Source organism: Sphaeramia orbicularis, chromosome 18 (genome assembly GCF_902148855.1).
Source record: "Sphaeramia orbicularis chromosome 18, fSphaOr1.1, whole genome shotgun sequence".
NCBI lineage: Eukaryota > Metazoa > Chordata > Actinopteri > Kurtiformes > Apogonidae > Sphaeramia > Sphaeramia orbicularis.
Window position 1 is genome coordinate 17,309,299 of NC_043974.1, and position 14,917 is coordinate 17,324,215.

Sequence of the window (14,917 nt, forward strand, 5' to 3'; positions counted from 1 at the left end):
TTTGATCTCTACGTGTTCAAGTTCAGATGTCAACTTCAAGGACTTAAATTACAGATGTGTCATTGTAGGTGGTTCCAGACAAATGAGATAACTGTAGAGGTATCTTCTCTCCAAAATAGTGGTATAACATCAAGAAGTTCAGACACTTCTGTTGTCACCATCTCACACTGACTGATGCTGTGACCTACATTTACTAATCAACCAATAGGAATGCAGCATGGTTTAAGAAACTGATCAACGTGCCATATGTTTATGTAGGCCGACGCAAAACAAAAAAAGAACGTCTCAAGCCTTTGTTTTTGCAAAATCCACATCTCTATTAGTCACATCTGTCTTTTTTGTCCTAACAATTCAATGCCAATGTCTACTGCAAGCACTCAGTTCTGGCTTAGCATCATTATTTACCACTATAACAACACAGATTGATCACACACACACACACTGATGATATCATGTTCTTATATATTGACTTGCATCATAGCCAGTTCTGTAAAAACATCAAATTTAATGGCAAATAAAAGCTGATTCAGTCGATGTCGCAGTGAAATCCTGAGGGTCCGTAGGTACCTTCAGGCGAAGACAGTCACTTTTTATTGTTGTTTTTTTAATATCAGTTTTCTCTCCAGTGCACTGTCAGAAATACACTACTTTCTGTTTCAGGGTTGTCCCACTATGCAGCGGCTGGCTGCCATCAACGGCCTGGTAGCTTTAGTTGGCTCTGAGAGTTACCTCATTCAGGTAAGACCACCACTCAATGAATGTTTTTATTCCGCTCAGAGTCGAAGCAAAGGGTTCACATTATGTTTCACACATTCCATTTTAGTCGATTTAGCCTTGGATTTTAGTCGATTTTAATGTATTAATTAATTTATTAGTTATTTATTCTATTGTTATGGCTAGTACTTGTCCTCAGTAACCAGTTTCATTCTTTCTTTGTGATGGAATGTTACGCCCCAGCCTAGGGGTTCACCAGGGCGAACATAAAATGCTCACTTTTGTCCCCTCCCAGCTCCCAAGCACACACGTCAGTCAAAACTAAAGTTCACAGTATTTATTATTATTATTTTTTAAAACAACTAAAGAAGGGTTGGGGGAGGACACAGCTAAAACAACAAACAAAATATCTTCTTTTACAGTTCAAACTAACTTACCTAATCAAAAATAAATGCACGAAATAAAATACAGCAAACTTGCCTAAACTTCCTAACCAAAAAACAGGAGAAAACGGGGAAAACAAAAAAGCCGGCCTCCCCTACCAGAAAAAGGTTCAATTTACAAAAACTATTTACAACTATATACAATCAACTTATCACAGCAGCACACGAAGACTGACGGTCACACACACAGAACACAGGGTTGAGAGCTGGCAGGAGGCAAGAGAGAGAACGAACGGAAGCTCCAGGGCCATTTTTAAAAGGGCCGGGCAATCATGCTCCACTGATCAGCGTCCTGCAACACAAACAGACACAAAAGGGCACAGCACACCTACAGGACGGGGGGAGAACACACACACTAAACAGAAAACACATACGTATACATATAAATAGACAAATTATAACCCAGGGTCATAACAGGAATGACAAATAAACTCCTTTGAATCCCTTTGAATTTGAATTAAACTGACACTTGGCACTTTAGGATGTACAACAGCAGTGGATATTTTGAGTTTTGTAGGACAGGTACTGCACGTAACCAGACAATTTCTCGTCAAATATTTAGTGAAGTTTTGCTGTAACTGGTCATTTCCTCAATGCTCAAAGCTAAAAAGCAATTAATTCTAGGACACTTGCTTGTTAAATTCTGCCAAAAGTAAAGTGAGAGGATTTAGATCTGCTGCTGTAACTCAGAACATTGCACTGCCTACTTTACATATGAAGACTTAACACCATAGACATTACTGTCAACTGTATATTCTGCATATTTGACACTGGACTCACTTTTGGTGTGTGTGTGTGTGTGTGTGTGTGTGTGTGTGTGTGCGTGCGTGTGTGCGCCTTTTTACTTGGCTGCTTTTTTAAAATACTTACATTGTCTTTTACTTTACTGTTTTATACTATATTTTTTTTATTTTTGACTGTATAATTGATGTGTGTATTCTACCTGAGCACCATACAGAATGTACAACCAAATTTCATTGCACTATACTATAGTATTTTGCAATGGCATTAAAGCGTATTCTATTCTATTCTATTCTATTCTATTCTATTCAAACATGAATGATTTTCCTTGGAAACAAATACCTTTCTAAAGCATTACATTCTTCTGCCAAAGTTGCATGTAAAGTTATATATTTGTCCTCTGCAGAACCCTGGTACACACACCGACTCTAACGAAGCCCTGCGTGTTTCTGTCGTTCATCTTTTTTTTAACTCTTTGTCTTCTGTAACAGCTGAAGAGTGAGCTGGAACTTTCCTCACAGCAGCAGAGCCGGCTGAATGAGGTTATTCGGGCCATCACACAGGTACGTCGACATATTTTTTCATCTTTTGTTTTTTCTCCTCTCGTTACTATTCGGCTTGAAAAAAACTGAGATAAAAAGCACTGGGCATATAGTTTGGTTTAAGCCACACAGAGGAGGCGCTATTACTTAATTGTGGGGTATGAGATCTTAGAAAAACAGTTTGAGCAAGCTACTTTTTGAAAACACTTGATTCAGAAGTCCTTTTCTTCAGGCATCCCCCTGAAGCCACGCCTCCAGAGTACTGGCACACACAATGCTTGTTCTCGACGGTTCACGAGCGCTGCACAGCAACAGTTCGTCCGGCTCCAGCCCCAATCCATGCATACCTCATTCAGTCTGCTCCAACCCCCCTGCTCTTACAGAACAGCCCCAGTTCATACCTATCTGACTAACGTTACATTTCCTACTGATTTATATTGGTGACAAAACAGTTTGCTGGTGAACTCTCCATCCTAATATAACTAATATAACCAAGCTCTGGCTCTGGCTTCGTTTCCTGTACAAGTGCTCCAAGCCTCTGAGAATGCACGATTCATGCACGAAGAGGGGGGAGGGACAAATGGCAGTTGAGGCTGATAGACATATCATGTTCAATCATTTCGATTGGGTGCTTAAAATGATTGGATGGTGTTTTTTCAGTCCTGTCTGTTCCACAGGTGACTAAGTTTTTATATTTTTTTGTTAGAGCATTTAATTAATTGGTTGTAATTGGGGTGTGAAAGGGATTTTAAGCAATATAGTAAAAAATGCACCAGGAAAACATCTCGCACCCCACCTTTAACACTTATTTAGTGTTAAATTAATTAAGAGTTTAAAAAAAAAAAAGTCCAAACAATTGAAAAAGTTACCACTGTGGCTTCTAAAGGTGGATGCTCAGATTTCTGTATTTTGTATAATTTTTGGGTTTTTTTTCTTGTAAACATAATAATGTTTGTGATTGTAGTTAACAGGTTGCATGGATCTGATATATGCACTGTTTATTGTTTGTTGTATGTTTGTTAAAATTATAAAAATTTAAAAACTAACTACTGCTATCATGTGGCAGAAGACAACATATCCTGTGCCCAGATGATTTCCATGACTGAACATATGATGGAAGTGGTTTGTTCTTTGGGTTCGTCCTGTCTTGTGCAGATCATAACTTTCTCAGGAGCCATAGGTTTGCAGTCCAACAGCGCCTGTTTGGTCGGTCATTTACATCTGGCCCATATGTCCACAAGTCACAGTCACACAGCAGGTATGAACCTCCAGATCCGGTGTTCTCTTCACACGTTGTTCAACTTACGTTTGCATGAATAATCAGTCCTTATGCATGTTTTCACACTGCTCAATGTGTAAATTCACTCAGAATTAAGATGTAGTGTATAAGCTGCTGTTGACCGTGGTCATGATCTGAGTTCAGCTTTTCCTGATGACAGTACTTGTAACTTGTTTGTTTATTTATTTATTTCGAATATTGCAATAAAATCCATAAATGATTGTATATGATTAGGTGTAAATAAAGATGTGTTCTGTGGTCTCAGTTCCACAGGACTTCAGTTACCTGTCTGAGAGGAGCGTCATCAGATCCATCATCGATTTCATCACTGAGGCCGGAAAGAAAGGTAGGGAGAACATCCTTCTACAGAGATGGATGGATGGATGGATGGATAGACAGATAGATAGATAGATAGATAGATAGATAGATAGATAGATAGATAGATAGATAGATAGATAGATAGATAGATAGATAGATAGATACACACACATGCATACATACATACACACATACATACATATATACACACATACATATATACTGTACATACACACATACATACATATATACTGTACATACACATACATACATGCATGCATACATATATACTGTACATACATACATACATACATACATATATATATATATATATATATATATATGTATACACACACACACACATACATACATATATACATACATACTTATATACTGTACATACACACACATGCATACATATATACACACACAGACATACATACACACACACAGACATACATACACACACACATACATACACACGCGCACACACATACAATACATGCATACATACATACAGATACAAAATGCGCAGTATAAAAAACTAAACTAAAAAAACAATAGTGCAGTGAATTGTAATAAATATCTAAAAATACATACTCTCCACATATTCCACTAAGGATATCGCACATGAGCATTTTTGATAATATTCTCTCTCCCTTTGGGTCCAGGTCCAGAATTCTCCCATTCAGACCTGGTGAAGACAGCGTTAACACCACTTGCATCAGTTGGATCTAGTTTCCAGTACCCACCCATCAACTGGAGCGCCGTCCTGTCTCCTCTGATGAGGCTGAGCTTCGGTACGAGTTTTCATAAATGTGCACTCTCACAGTGACTGAGGTTTAGCAGTGTTAAAGCAGAGCTTCCTTGTGTGACAGGAGAGGACGTGCAGCATCAGTGTATGGTGTTGGCAGCGAGTCAAGCTCAGTCTTCTCAGAGCGCTGCTCTCTTTCTGGGCTCATGGCTCTCACCGCCTCTTGTGCACAGTCTCAGTGTAAGTGTCCATTCATTATAGGGTTTAGAGTCAATGTTTCTAAGGAAGTCTAAGTGATCAGAATGTGAATTTAGGTTTAAATAGCGTCACAGTTTGGGGTCTCATCTCTCTATAATATCACTATTAAAAAATAACTAAAACTACTGGTTCAGTCAGATGTGTGAACTATCCTTGCATCATAATCTGTTGATGTCATTTCCTGTTACAAGTACTTATGATGAAGATATGTTTCATGAGGTCACAATGACATGACCTTTGGCCAACAAAATCTAACCAGTTCACCCTCGAGTCCAAGTGAATATTTGTGCCAGATTTGAATGTATTCTGTCAAACCATTTCTAAGGCTACGATCAAACTGCAAATGTTGGACAAATCTGATTTTTTTGCCCATATGTGACCTGTATCCGATCTGTTAAAACCAGTTTGAACAGCGCAAATCCAACCCAGGCCACTTTCATATGTGGTCCTAAATCCAATACATATCTGATATTTTGCAATGCGACTTTGGTCTGGATGGCCAGGTCACATTTATCCAACCTTTACATAATTGAAATGTGACTAATGTCACAATTTTGCATCCCAGGAGGAGGAGCTGCGGGAAAAACATATCTACTTCCGTAAACACAGTGCGTGCCTGCATGGTCATGTACTAGGTCAGGACCTGTTTTGCACATAGGGGTCACTTCTGGGTCGCATTCAGTTCATAGTCAAAACTGATAGAAGTCGCATTTAATGTGTGATATAAACGAGCACACTAAAAAATCAGATTTCAGCAAAAAATCCAAATTTTGCATTAAGGCCTGCTGTCTGAACATAGTCTAACACATCATTCTTCAAAACGTCCAAGCCCGGAACATCTGAGTAGCTTTCAACTCCAATTGTGTGTCAGTTTTCAGTGACGGGTGTAAAAACAAAAATAAAAAGTAAAAATAAAACCGTGTCACAGCAAAAATCTATTGGTTTTCACCTCAACATATAAAGTAATTTTAAAGTAATCTTCACTAAAAAGCATTTCAATGACCCAGTGACTATTAAATAATAAAACATAGAATTATGTTTATATGATGACCTAAGCTCATAGGAGTTTTGGTCGTTACAGGTTTCAGCATAAGTATAATTCACGTTGTGTGTTAGGGTCAAATTGACTGACATCACTTGGTTGGAGTCTGAGAGGAAAAGACAAACTCAATAAAGGTCGCTAATGAGAAAAAGTTTTGTGCTGGACTAGTATTAATCCATTTCTGGGAACCTGAACCTTTAGGACTTATTGCCCGGTGCTGATATGATTTACAGAGTTGACCCATAAGCGGACCAAAAGCATTTACTGATCTAAACTGTTTAATACCTGTTGAGCTACTAATCCTATCAATACATGTAAATAATTGATGTAAATTGCAGTTTGTCATCTTTTCATGGTTATCAGATATGACCCATGTGGATGTTAAGAGGCTCCATAGTTACCATGGAAACACCGTCATCTTCTACAACATTGATTCACCAGTAAAACCCATGGAGTTGGATCAATGACAGAGAATGGAAAACTTGTTTTTATATTCAGTTACTGATATATTTTGCTAAAAAAAGTCACTTTTTCTTGAGTTTTCTCTGTTTTCGATATAACCCTCAACTGTAATCTGAGCTTTTGTGAACATCTACATGGTCAGTAAATGAAATATAGGAAAAAAACAGATTTTCACAAAAAAAAACACAAATATGAATAGTGATCAATTGCATAAGAAAGGTTAAATAGAGAGAAAAAAAAAATCATTTGGGAACTGCCACAAAAGTAGCACTAGGTCTTTGTGGGTTAATATAAAAAAAAGCCTAAAATGACTCAAAAAAAGGATTTAGTGTAGAACAGTCCAATCAAAATAAGTCAGTTGTTACAGATTGAATGGTTTTCCTGCAGTACCAGACCCGGGCCCACCTGTATGAGACCCTGGGCTCATGGATGAAACATGTTGCAGAGGACAAACTCCAGGTCTATGTGGAGAGTCTGGGTCTGCAGCAGTTCCAGGACGACCTTCGACCCCAGCGTCTGTCCCTGTGCCGCTCCATCCTGCAGGGCCTCGCTCAGGCCATGGCTCTCCCAAACCCTCCCAACAACTGCTGGACCATCCTCTGCTCCACCACCGAGAAGATCTTCAACCTGTTGCCGAACCAAGTCCAGGTAAAACCACTGCACAGCGAGGGTCTAAACATGAACTCAAACCCAACAATACCATGTTGGCTTTAGTAGAAACAGTGAATAGAACGGCTTTTGCTGATTTGTTTCAGGATGCTGAAGTGGAGTTGTACGTGGGAACCTCCAAATGTCTGTCTGAGATGTCCGACACAGAGATCGACAGAATTTCTCGAGTCACAGAGGTACAGTATCAGCTACAGAGTGTTCCATACATGTAAATGATTGGTTTTTATGGGCTGTAAAGGAGATTAGAATTGTCATTTTCAGTGCCAAAAATAAAGTTGAATTGAGTTTATTTATTTGTCATTGTAAAACAAGTTACAACGAATTTGAGGTTGCACTGTAATCCGATCTCAATTAAGTCCTTGACGCTGTACACATAATCTGCAAGACATTGACAGAGAATAACTGCGAAAAACACATATAGTAGGACACTGACTGGAGAGCAAAGACCAGCCATCTTAACTTTGTGTCCGTAAGTATTAGTCGTGGCAACAATTGCAACGCACTGTCGACACAGAACCCGTGTTTCAGTATCATCCTTCTTGTAGCTAAAATACTTCCAGATAACTGACATTGCTTTTGTTTTTGGCACCAAGTCCTTCTTTTCAGTGATTTTCTTTTGTTCGTTGCTCATTCCTCAATGTTGTTACCAGCGACTCACTCCATGAGTAGGGGCGTGGTCTGCTTCGGCAAACTGATTAAGAACGATTGTGAGTGGTGGATCGCTGCGCAGTGTGTGTCAGGTACCTTTGAAATGAGATGAGTTCATTTGCCTCCTACCAAGGTTATAATAGTTTTGGATTTTTAATTATAGTTTAGTTTTAATTAGTTTTGACTTTTTTTTCTCTTATTCAGTTAGTTTTAATTAGTTTTTAGAGCAGGTTTGTTAGTTTTTATTCGTTATCGTTTTTTTCTGAATGCTTAGTTTTAGTTTAGTTTAGTTTAGTTTTAGTATTAGTTTTAGTTATTTCATATATTTTATCTTCCTCATCATCCTATTCAAAGAAATTAGTGAGGCGTGGATATGTGTTACCCTGGACACTTTATTTGGGGGTCGGGTTAGGGCGGCTCATGGACTGAGCAGAGACACAATGTACCGTACAATGTATAAATTCCCTATAGCAGGTTGAGGTGGGGTGCAATCCATACACAACGTCACTTACGTGAAACAATGCGAAGATGTGCAAAGCATGAGAGGAGATGCACAAAGCAGCCAGCAGTTAAAGCAGATAGAAACATATATAAACCAGCTAACCAGCAGTTAAAGCAGATAGAAACATACAGTATATAAACCAGCTAACCAGCAGTTAAAGCAGATAGGAACATATTATAAACCAGCTAACCAGCAGTTAAAGCAGATAGAAACATATATAAACCAGCTAACCAGCAGTTCAAGCAGATAGAAACATATATAAACCAGCTAACCAGCAGTTAAAGCAGATAGGAACATATTATAAACCAGCTAACCAGCAGTTAAAGCAGATAGAAACATATATAAACCACTTATAAACATATATAACCCAGTTCCTCATCAGTCAACCACACCTAAGCAGATCTCTCATCTCTTAATCATCTGCAGTTCCATTATTAGCCAACTTTGCTTCAGTTCAGTTCAGCTAGCTGTAGCTAGTAACATCAAACGTTTTTTAACATTCTAACAGGTTCCATACCTCTGTAATTGGATTAGTTTTCATCCTCCTCTTTTCTCCTCTTCTAAACTGTGCAGTTCAGGGCTTGGAAGGCCTTTTCATGGTGATAAACTCTCCAGTTTTAACCTGGATGCTAGTTCAACACTGACTGTCCTTTAGCTCAGCTCTGTCTGTCACTCACGCGCACACACACGGTACGCCAAAAAAAAAAAAAAAAAAACCCGACCCATGTATCACTACAGTAAACCCCAGACAGGACTGTGCTGCTGTGTCCCAGCTTTAGTCTGTATGTTCCAGGTAGAGTGGGGACCAGAAGACGACTGGAAACCACCAGTGACCAGACATGACAGACTGGGAAGTGTTGTATGGTGTCACCAGCTCAAACTGCTGAAGTGAAATAAATTAATTTCATATCAATCCGACATTGACAAAGACGAAAACGAAGGGAATTGTATCCATAATTTTTATACGTTTTAGTTAGTTTTGTAAGCTCACAATACAGTTTCAGTTAGTTATCGTTTTTTTCTTTTAATTAGAGTTTTTATTTATTTCAGTTAACAAAAATGTTTTTTCAATTTTAGTTTTCGTCATTTCGTTCGTTTTCGTTAACGATAATAACCTTGCCTCCTACATTGCAGGACCTGCGATGTGACTATTGCGTACACGTACATCGCGATGACGACACTCAGACGATGTGTGTGCAGCTCTAATCCTTTAGTTGTATTTCAAGTAAATAAACCTGTAAACCATCAGAATGCAGAGCAGCTAAAGGTGTTTGCATTGTCAATGCTGAAATGTGTAACGATGAAGATATGAAATAATTAAATTCGCTGTTTTTTTTAGACTCAGATGGAAAAGAGCTGCTTCATCCTGGCTTTCCTGACCTCCCAAGGCAGAGTTCCCCTCCTCGGGCTCAACGATGTCATTGCCGGCGTGCTTCGCGGTTGGCCCAGTCGAAGAATCGGCTGGCTGCTCCTGCAAACGTTTTACCAATGCCGACTCGCTGCCAGCTCCAACACAGGTAGAAAACGGACCGAAAACTAAGAACTTCATTCATTCTGCTGCATTCACAACATATAGTATGGTAAAAGAATCGGTGTGTACTTAGTTACTTATGAATACTAAACAGCAAACCAGTATTCTACAACATTCATTTGAGTGTACAAATACCACTGATCTCATTAGCGCAGTGGTTCCCAACCTTTTTTGGCTCGTGACCCTATTTTAACATCACAAATTTTTGGCGACCCCAGACATTCAAAATTAGCCTTTTTTTTGGGCTAAAATTAATTTGTTTTTGATCATGTAATAGTTTGCTATACTATGTTGCAAATAAATGTTAATTTTAGACAACATTTAGGCTATATAATGTATATTATTATGGACGGAGGCAGAAAAACCAGGTGTAGATTACTGCACAAAGGGAGAATTTTATTTTCCTTGGTCAGGATATGTACGAGGGGGGGCTGAAAAGTTCATAGCCTGACTAAGAAGGAGTTTTTCCACAGCAATGAAACTTGGCATACATTAAATTCAACCTCTCCTGATACTAACTGCATGGTTTCCTTCCAGATAAACCCACAGTGGATAAATAATTTAGGACTTTGAAAAGTAGTACCAGAGACATTTGGTGAACCATCCGTGGCACCATGGTCTGATCAAATGGCTGCAGAAAAAGGGGTTAGCCCCCCAGGACATTCATGCTGACATGGTTGCTATTAGGGGATGATGTTCCAGCTTTATTAACTGTACAAAACTGGGAAGCTGAATTCAAGAGGGGTAGGGAGAATGAGGGAGGGGTGAAAAGCAAGCATTTTCATGAAATGTCTGTAGTACCACTTTTCAAAGTCCTAAATTATTTATCCAATGTGGGTTTATCTGGAAGGAAACAATGCAGTTAGTGTCAGGAAAGGCTGAATTTAATGTATGCCAAGTTTCATTGCTGGAATAACTCCTTCTTAGTCATGAACTTTTCAGCCCCCCCCCCCCCGTACAGTCAGTCCAGCTTGGATTTACAAGGCTGACAATTAATACTGAACAAACAATAACTCAAACTATGAATTATGAAAGAGCTGCAGCATCTGAAACTGACCACAATGAACATTTGAAACATAAACAGTACCACAGTGCTTCAGTTTCAGCTTCAGTTTGTCATGTCTTTTATGATTTGGGATTGTCTCTATCAACTCACCATATATTTTTTTTATTATTAAGTTATTATCCTTATCAATTACTAGAAATTTTTAGTATATCTGCCACTGTGACTGTTACAACCACTAGTGGGCACCAGATTAACACAGTTCACATACTGGTTTTATCGCAGACAGTCATTTAATCCTTCATACAAAAAGTATGCACTGTCTTTTGAGTGAGTGTAAACGCTGAGGTTCGTCTCCTTTGTCTCAGGCGTGTCCAAACGACTGGAGTGGCTCCTGGAGCTGATGGGACATGTTCGGAACGTTGCCTACGGTGCATCTGCTGTCACATGTGGAGAAGCCAAACTGGTACGGGACTGTGTCAGGCTGGTATTCCCAGACCTGATGCAGTGTTGTCAGATGTTCACATATGTGTTTCAGCATGTCCAGTACCTGTGGGGTTGTAGAAGCCCTTCAGCACTTTGGACCTCAGTCTAAAATCAGTCACTACTCACTGATTTTTGAAAGTCATCAACACTTTTTCAATTCTTTGTTCAGGCAAGAAAGCATTAGAAAAATAAAAAACTATAATCATCACATACCTAATCAAATTTAGGTTCATTATGGCTTAGATCAGGGGTGTCAAACATGGGGCCAGCCAAAGGGTCCAGTCTGGACCATGGGATGAATTTGTTAAATGCAAAATTTAGAAGAAATTAAGACATTAATTACCTCCGCCAAGGAGGTTATGTTTTTGCTGGCGTTGGTTTGTCTGTCTGTCTGTCTGTGTGCAAGATAACTCAAAAAGTTATGGATGGATTTGGATGAAATTTTCAGGAAATGTTGATACTTGCACAAGGAACAAATGATTAAATTTTGGTGGTGATCGGGGGGGGGGACTGATCTGCCTTGGTGGAGGTCTGCGCTCTCCAAGTGCTTCTAGTATTATCCCTGTTACTAAATGCTTTTGTGCCTTTATAGATGTAAATTTGTAAACTGTAAAAGACATGGATAAATGATAAACTGAGGCAGAACTAAAATTCCAAATTTTTCTTAAATCTTAAGACATTTTTAAAGGATAGTTTGTACATGTAAATATTTACATCCACCAAGGAAGTTATGTTTTCATCGGGGTTTGTTTGTGTGTTTTGTCTGTTAGCAAGATAACTCAAAAAGTTATGGAAGGATATTATTACATTTTAAAGAAATGTTGATACTGGCACAAGGAACAAATGATTACATTTTGGTGGTGATTGGGGGTGATCTGCCTTGGCGGAGGTCTGCGCTCTCAGAGTGCTTTTCTAGTCTCATAATGTAATTTAACTTTTTTCATTCTAAAACAGAGAAAACTTTGGCGTCGTTATTTATAGGTTATGTTATTTTCTGGTCCAGCCCACTTGGGATCATATTGGGCTATAAGTGGCCCCTGAACAAATGGTTTAAAGCACATATTTTTAGTATGTTTAAATTCCTCAATTAAGACTATAAATGACTGTATTATAAATGCTCCTTAATAATAATAAGTAAGTAAGTAAATTTTATTTATAGAGCACTTTTCACAGACAGTCACAAAGTGCTTTATCAAATCAAATCAAAATCACATCAAATTTACAGAAACCCAACAGAATCCTCCAGGAGCAAACACTTGTGACTGGTGACAGTGGTGAGGAAAAACCTCCCTTTAACAGCAGAAACCTCGAGCAGACCCTGACTCCTGAAGGATGGCCATCTGCCTTGGCCAGTTGGGGTTAAAGAGGGAGAGTAAAGGAGGAGAAAAGAGAGAGCGATAGAGATATAGAGAGACTGGGGAGAGGGGGGAGGTAGGGGGAGACACATGGAGTACATGTAACACTGTAAAGTAGCAACTTTACATTGCGAAAAACGAATAAAACAGTACAAATAAAATACAATTAGAATACCCATAAAACACAATAAAAAACAGCGTGTGTTGTTCTGAATACTGACCTGTAATGTGGCCAGCAGTGAAAATGGTATCGGTTTGTATACTGACCAATTAGAGCTGACCTTAACTGACCCTAACCCTGTATTTCCTGCAGGCCACTGACTTCCTGTTCCAGGTTTTTGCTGCCGCTGTCATTTCCTGGGGAGAACACTTCATGCCGCTGCTCTTCGGTATCAGGGCCCAGTGGTTCCCGTGGCAATTGGACTCCAAGCCTCCAGCTGTGCAACACGCTCTGTACGGCGAGGAGTTGCTCACAGAGCACGCCCTGCCGCAATGCCTGCTGGGATTGTCCCACAGTCTGAGCCTGCTGCTGGAGAAAGAGCCGTGGAGCAGTCAGTCACATAAGGTTAGTGTCAGTGATCCCAGACTAGGACTGTGTGACGTACAGACAGAATATCCTGTCTTGGTGCAGATCACAATATTGCACATTTTGAGTTTGTGAAATGACCATAATGGAACACCCATCTCTTCCTGCATTGAGTCATCATCTATAAAAGCTACTTTATCGTTTTATTATTTTTCTCTTACATTTTTTTTTGACATTTAATTTTGTAAAGTTCCAAGAAAATTACAAGATCATTTTATGAACCACAACATACACTACAAACAAAAAGTTAAGGATATTTTTTAATTTTTGGGCTATTTTTTTCAGTTGGGATTCTTGCAGAGCGCTTTTTACTTTTTTGTGTGTGAATTGAATTGAAACATTTTTTTAATGACCAGTCATAGTTTTATTTACAAATGGCAAAAATGACCAAAAAAAAAAAAAACATCCTTAATTTTTTGTTTGTAGTGTAGAATAATCTACACATTCCATATGACTCCATATTGGCCTGTAGGAATACAATTTGAAAGGATTTAACCAGTTATGTTATAAATAAACTTTTTTTTAACCTACCACCACCACCTCTCTTCAGAGGACAACTTTAATTTTAACTTGCACTTAATTGATATTCACATTATCATCCATTCCTTGTGTATCCATATACATTTCTTACCTTTTAGGTTTATCTAAATTTTCTGTTCAGCATGTAGCAAAATATAAAAGGTAAGAAGTCCAGGCAAAATAAGTCTATGGCTGAAATGTGATGCCATGCGTATGGTTTGGCCTAATTCTTGTGTAGATGGGAAAAGAGATTAGTGGTGTTGGAGTGGCTGTAGCATTATTAGCAAAGTGCAGTCTTTTCATGCTGCTGTCATAGGTCCAAGCTCAGTTTTACTTTAAATAAACAAAATTTAAGTGAAAATTAACTTAAGACAAATGTGCCATGTGGTCAAATGTAAAGCATAGTCCAAAAGACAAATGCTGTTATAGAGCATGTGATCTGAAATCACATGCATGAAATAGTGTTATTCTGTCATTTGATCCGTATCATTCTATCACAGCCCTGATCCAGGCAGGGTCACAGATTTCCCAGACTGATACTGTGGCATTAGTGTTGAAATAGATGACGACAATGTGTAATTGTTTGTGTTTCAGTTCATAGACTGGCTTCTCAGTATCACAGAGGGTCCTGAACACAGCCTGTCGGACACAACTATCAGCACAGCCAAAGGTGAAAAACACAAACACTGCAGATACGACACTGAGCAGTTATAGACAAACCTGAAGTGTACAACTACACACAGTCAATGAATTCACTAAAAACCTAACAAATACTTGAGTTACAACAGGAGGCCTGGTGTAGAAACTGTAGAAGGCATAACAAGGACTTTATAACCGTCCCTTCCCCTCAGTCTCTAACAAACTCCATTATATCCCTCAGTGTATGTACCGTACTTTCCGGGCTATAAACTGCACCTGACTATAAGCTGCGGCTGACTTTAAGTCGTACCTGACTATAAGCTGCAGGTGTCCACGTTGTGACATGAGATATTTACACAGAAAGATGGTAAACAGAAAGATTATTTAAATATTTATTTCCATACCTTAACTGTTTTTTTTCCAAAC

The 14,917-nt window shown here is 38.8% G+C and overlaps 1 protein-coding gene across 1 annotated transcript in view; it reads left to right on the forward strand.

Moving 5' to 3' along the window:
* The window catches only part of focad (focadhesin), a 96,985-nt gene that overhangs the window by 79,897 nt on the left and 2,171 nt on the right, over nt 1–14,917 (forward strand). Inside the window, exons 32-43 of the mRNA XM_030162661.1 lie at nt 661–738; nt 2,390–2,461; nt 3,596–3,698; nt 3,985–4,065; nt 4,709–4,837; nt 4,916–5,031; nt 6,941–7,201; nt 7,309–7,398; nt 9,712–9,889; nt 11,275–11,372; nt 13,061–13,312; nt 14,447–14,522. Of these exons, the coding sequence (XP_030018521.1) occupies nt 661–738; nt 2,390–2,461; nt 3,596–3,698; nt 3,985–4,065; nt 4,709–4,837; nt 4,916–5,031; nt 6,941–7,201; nt 7,309–7,398; nt 9,712–9,889; nt 11,275–11,372; nt 13,061–13,312; nt 14,447–14,522 (1,534 nt within the window). The remainder of the gene's footprint in view (nt 1–660; nt 739–2,389; nt 2,462–3,595; nt 3,699–3,984; nt 4,066–4,708; nt 4,838–4,915; nt 5,032–6,940; nt 7,202–7,308; nt 7,399–9,711; nt 9,890–11,274; nt 11,373–13,060; nt 13,313–14,446; nt 14,523–14,917) is intronic.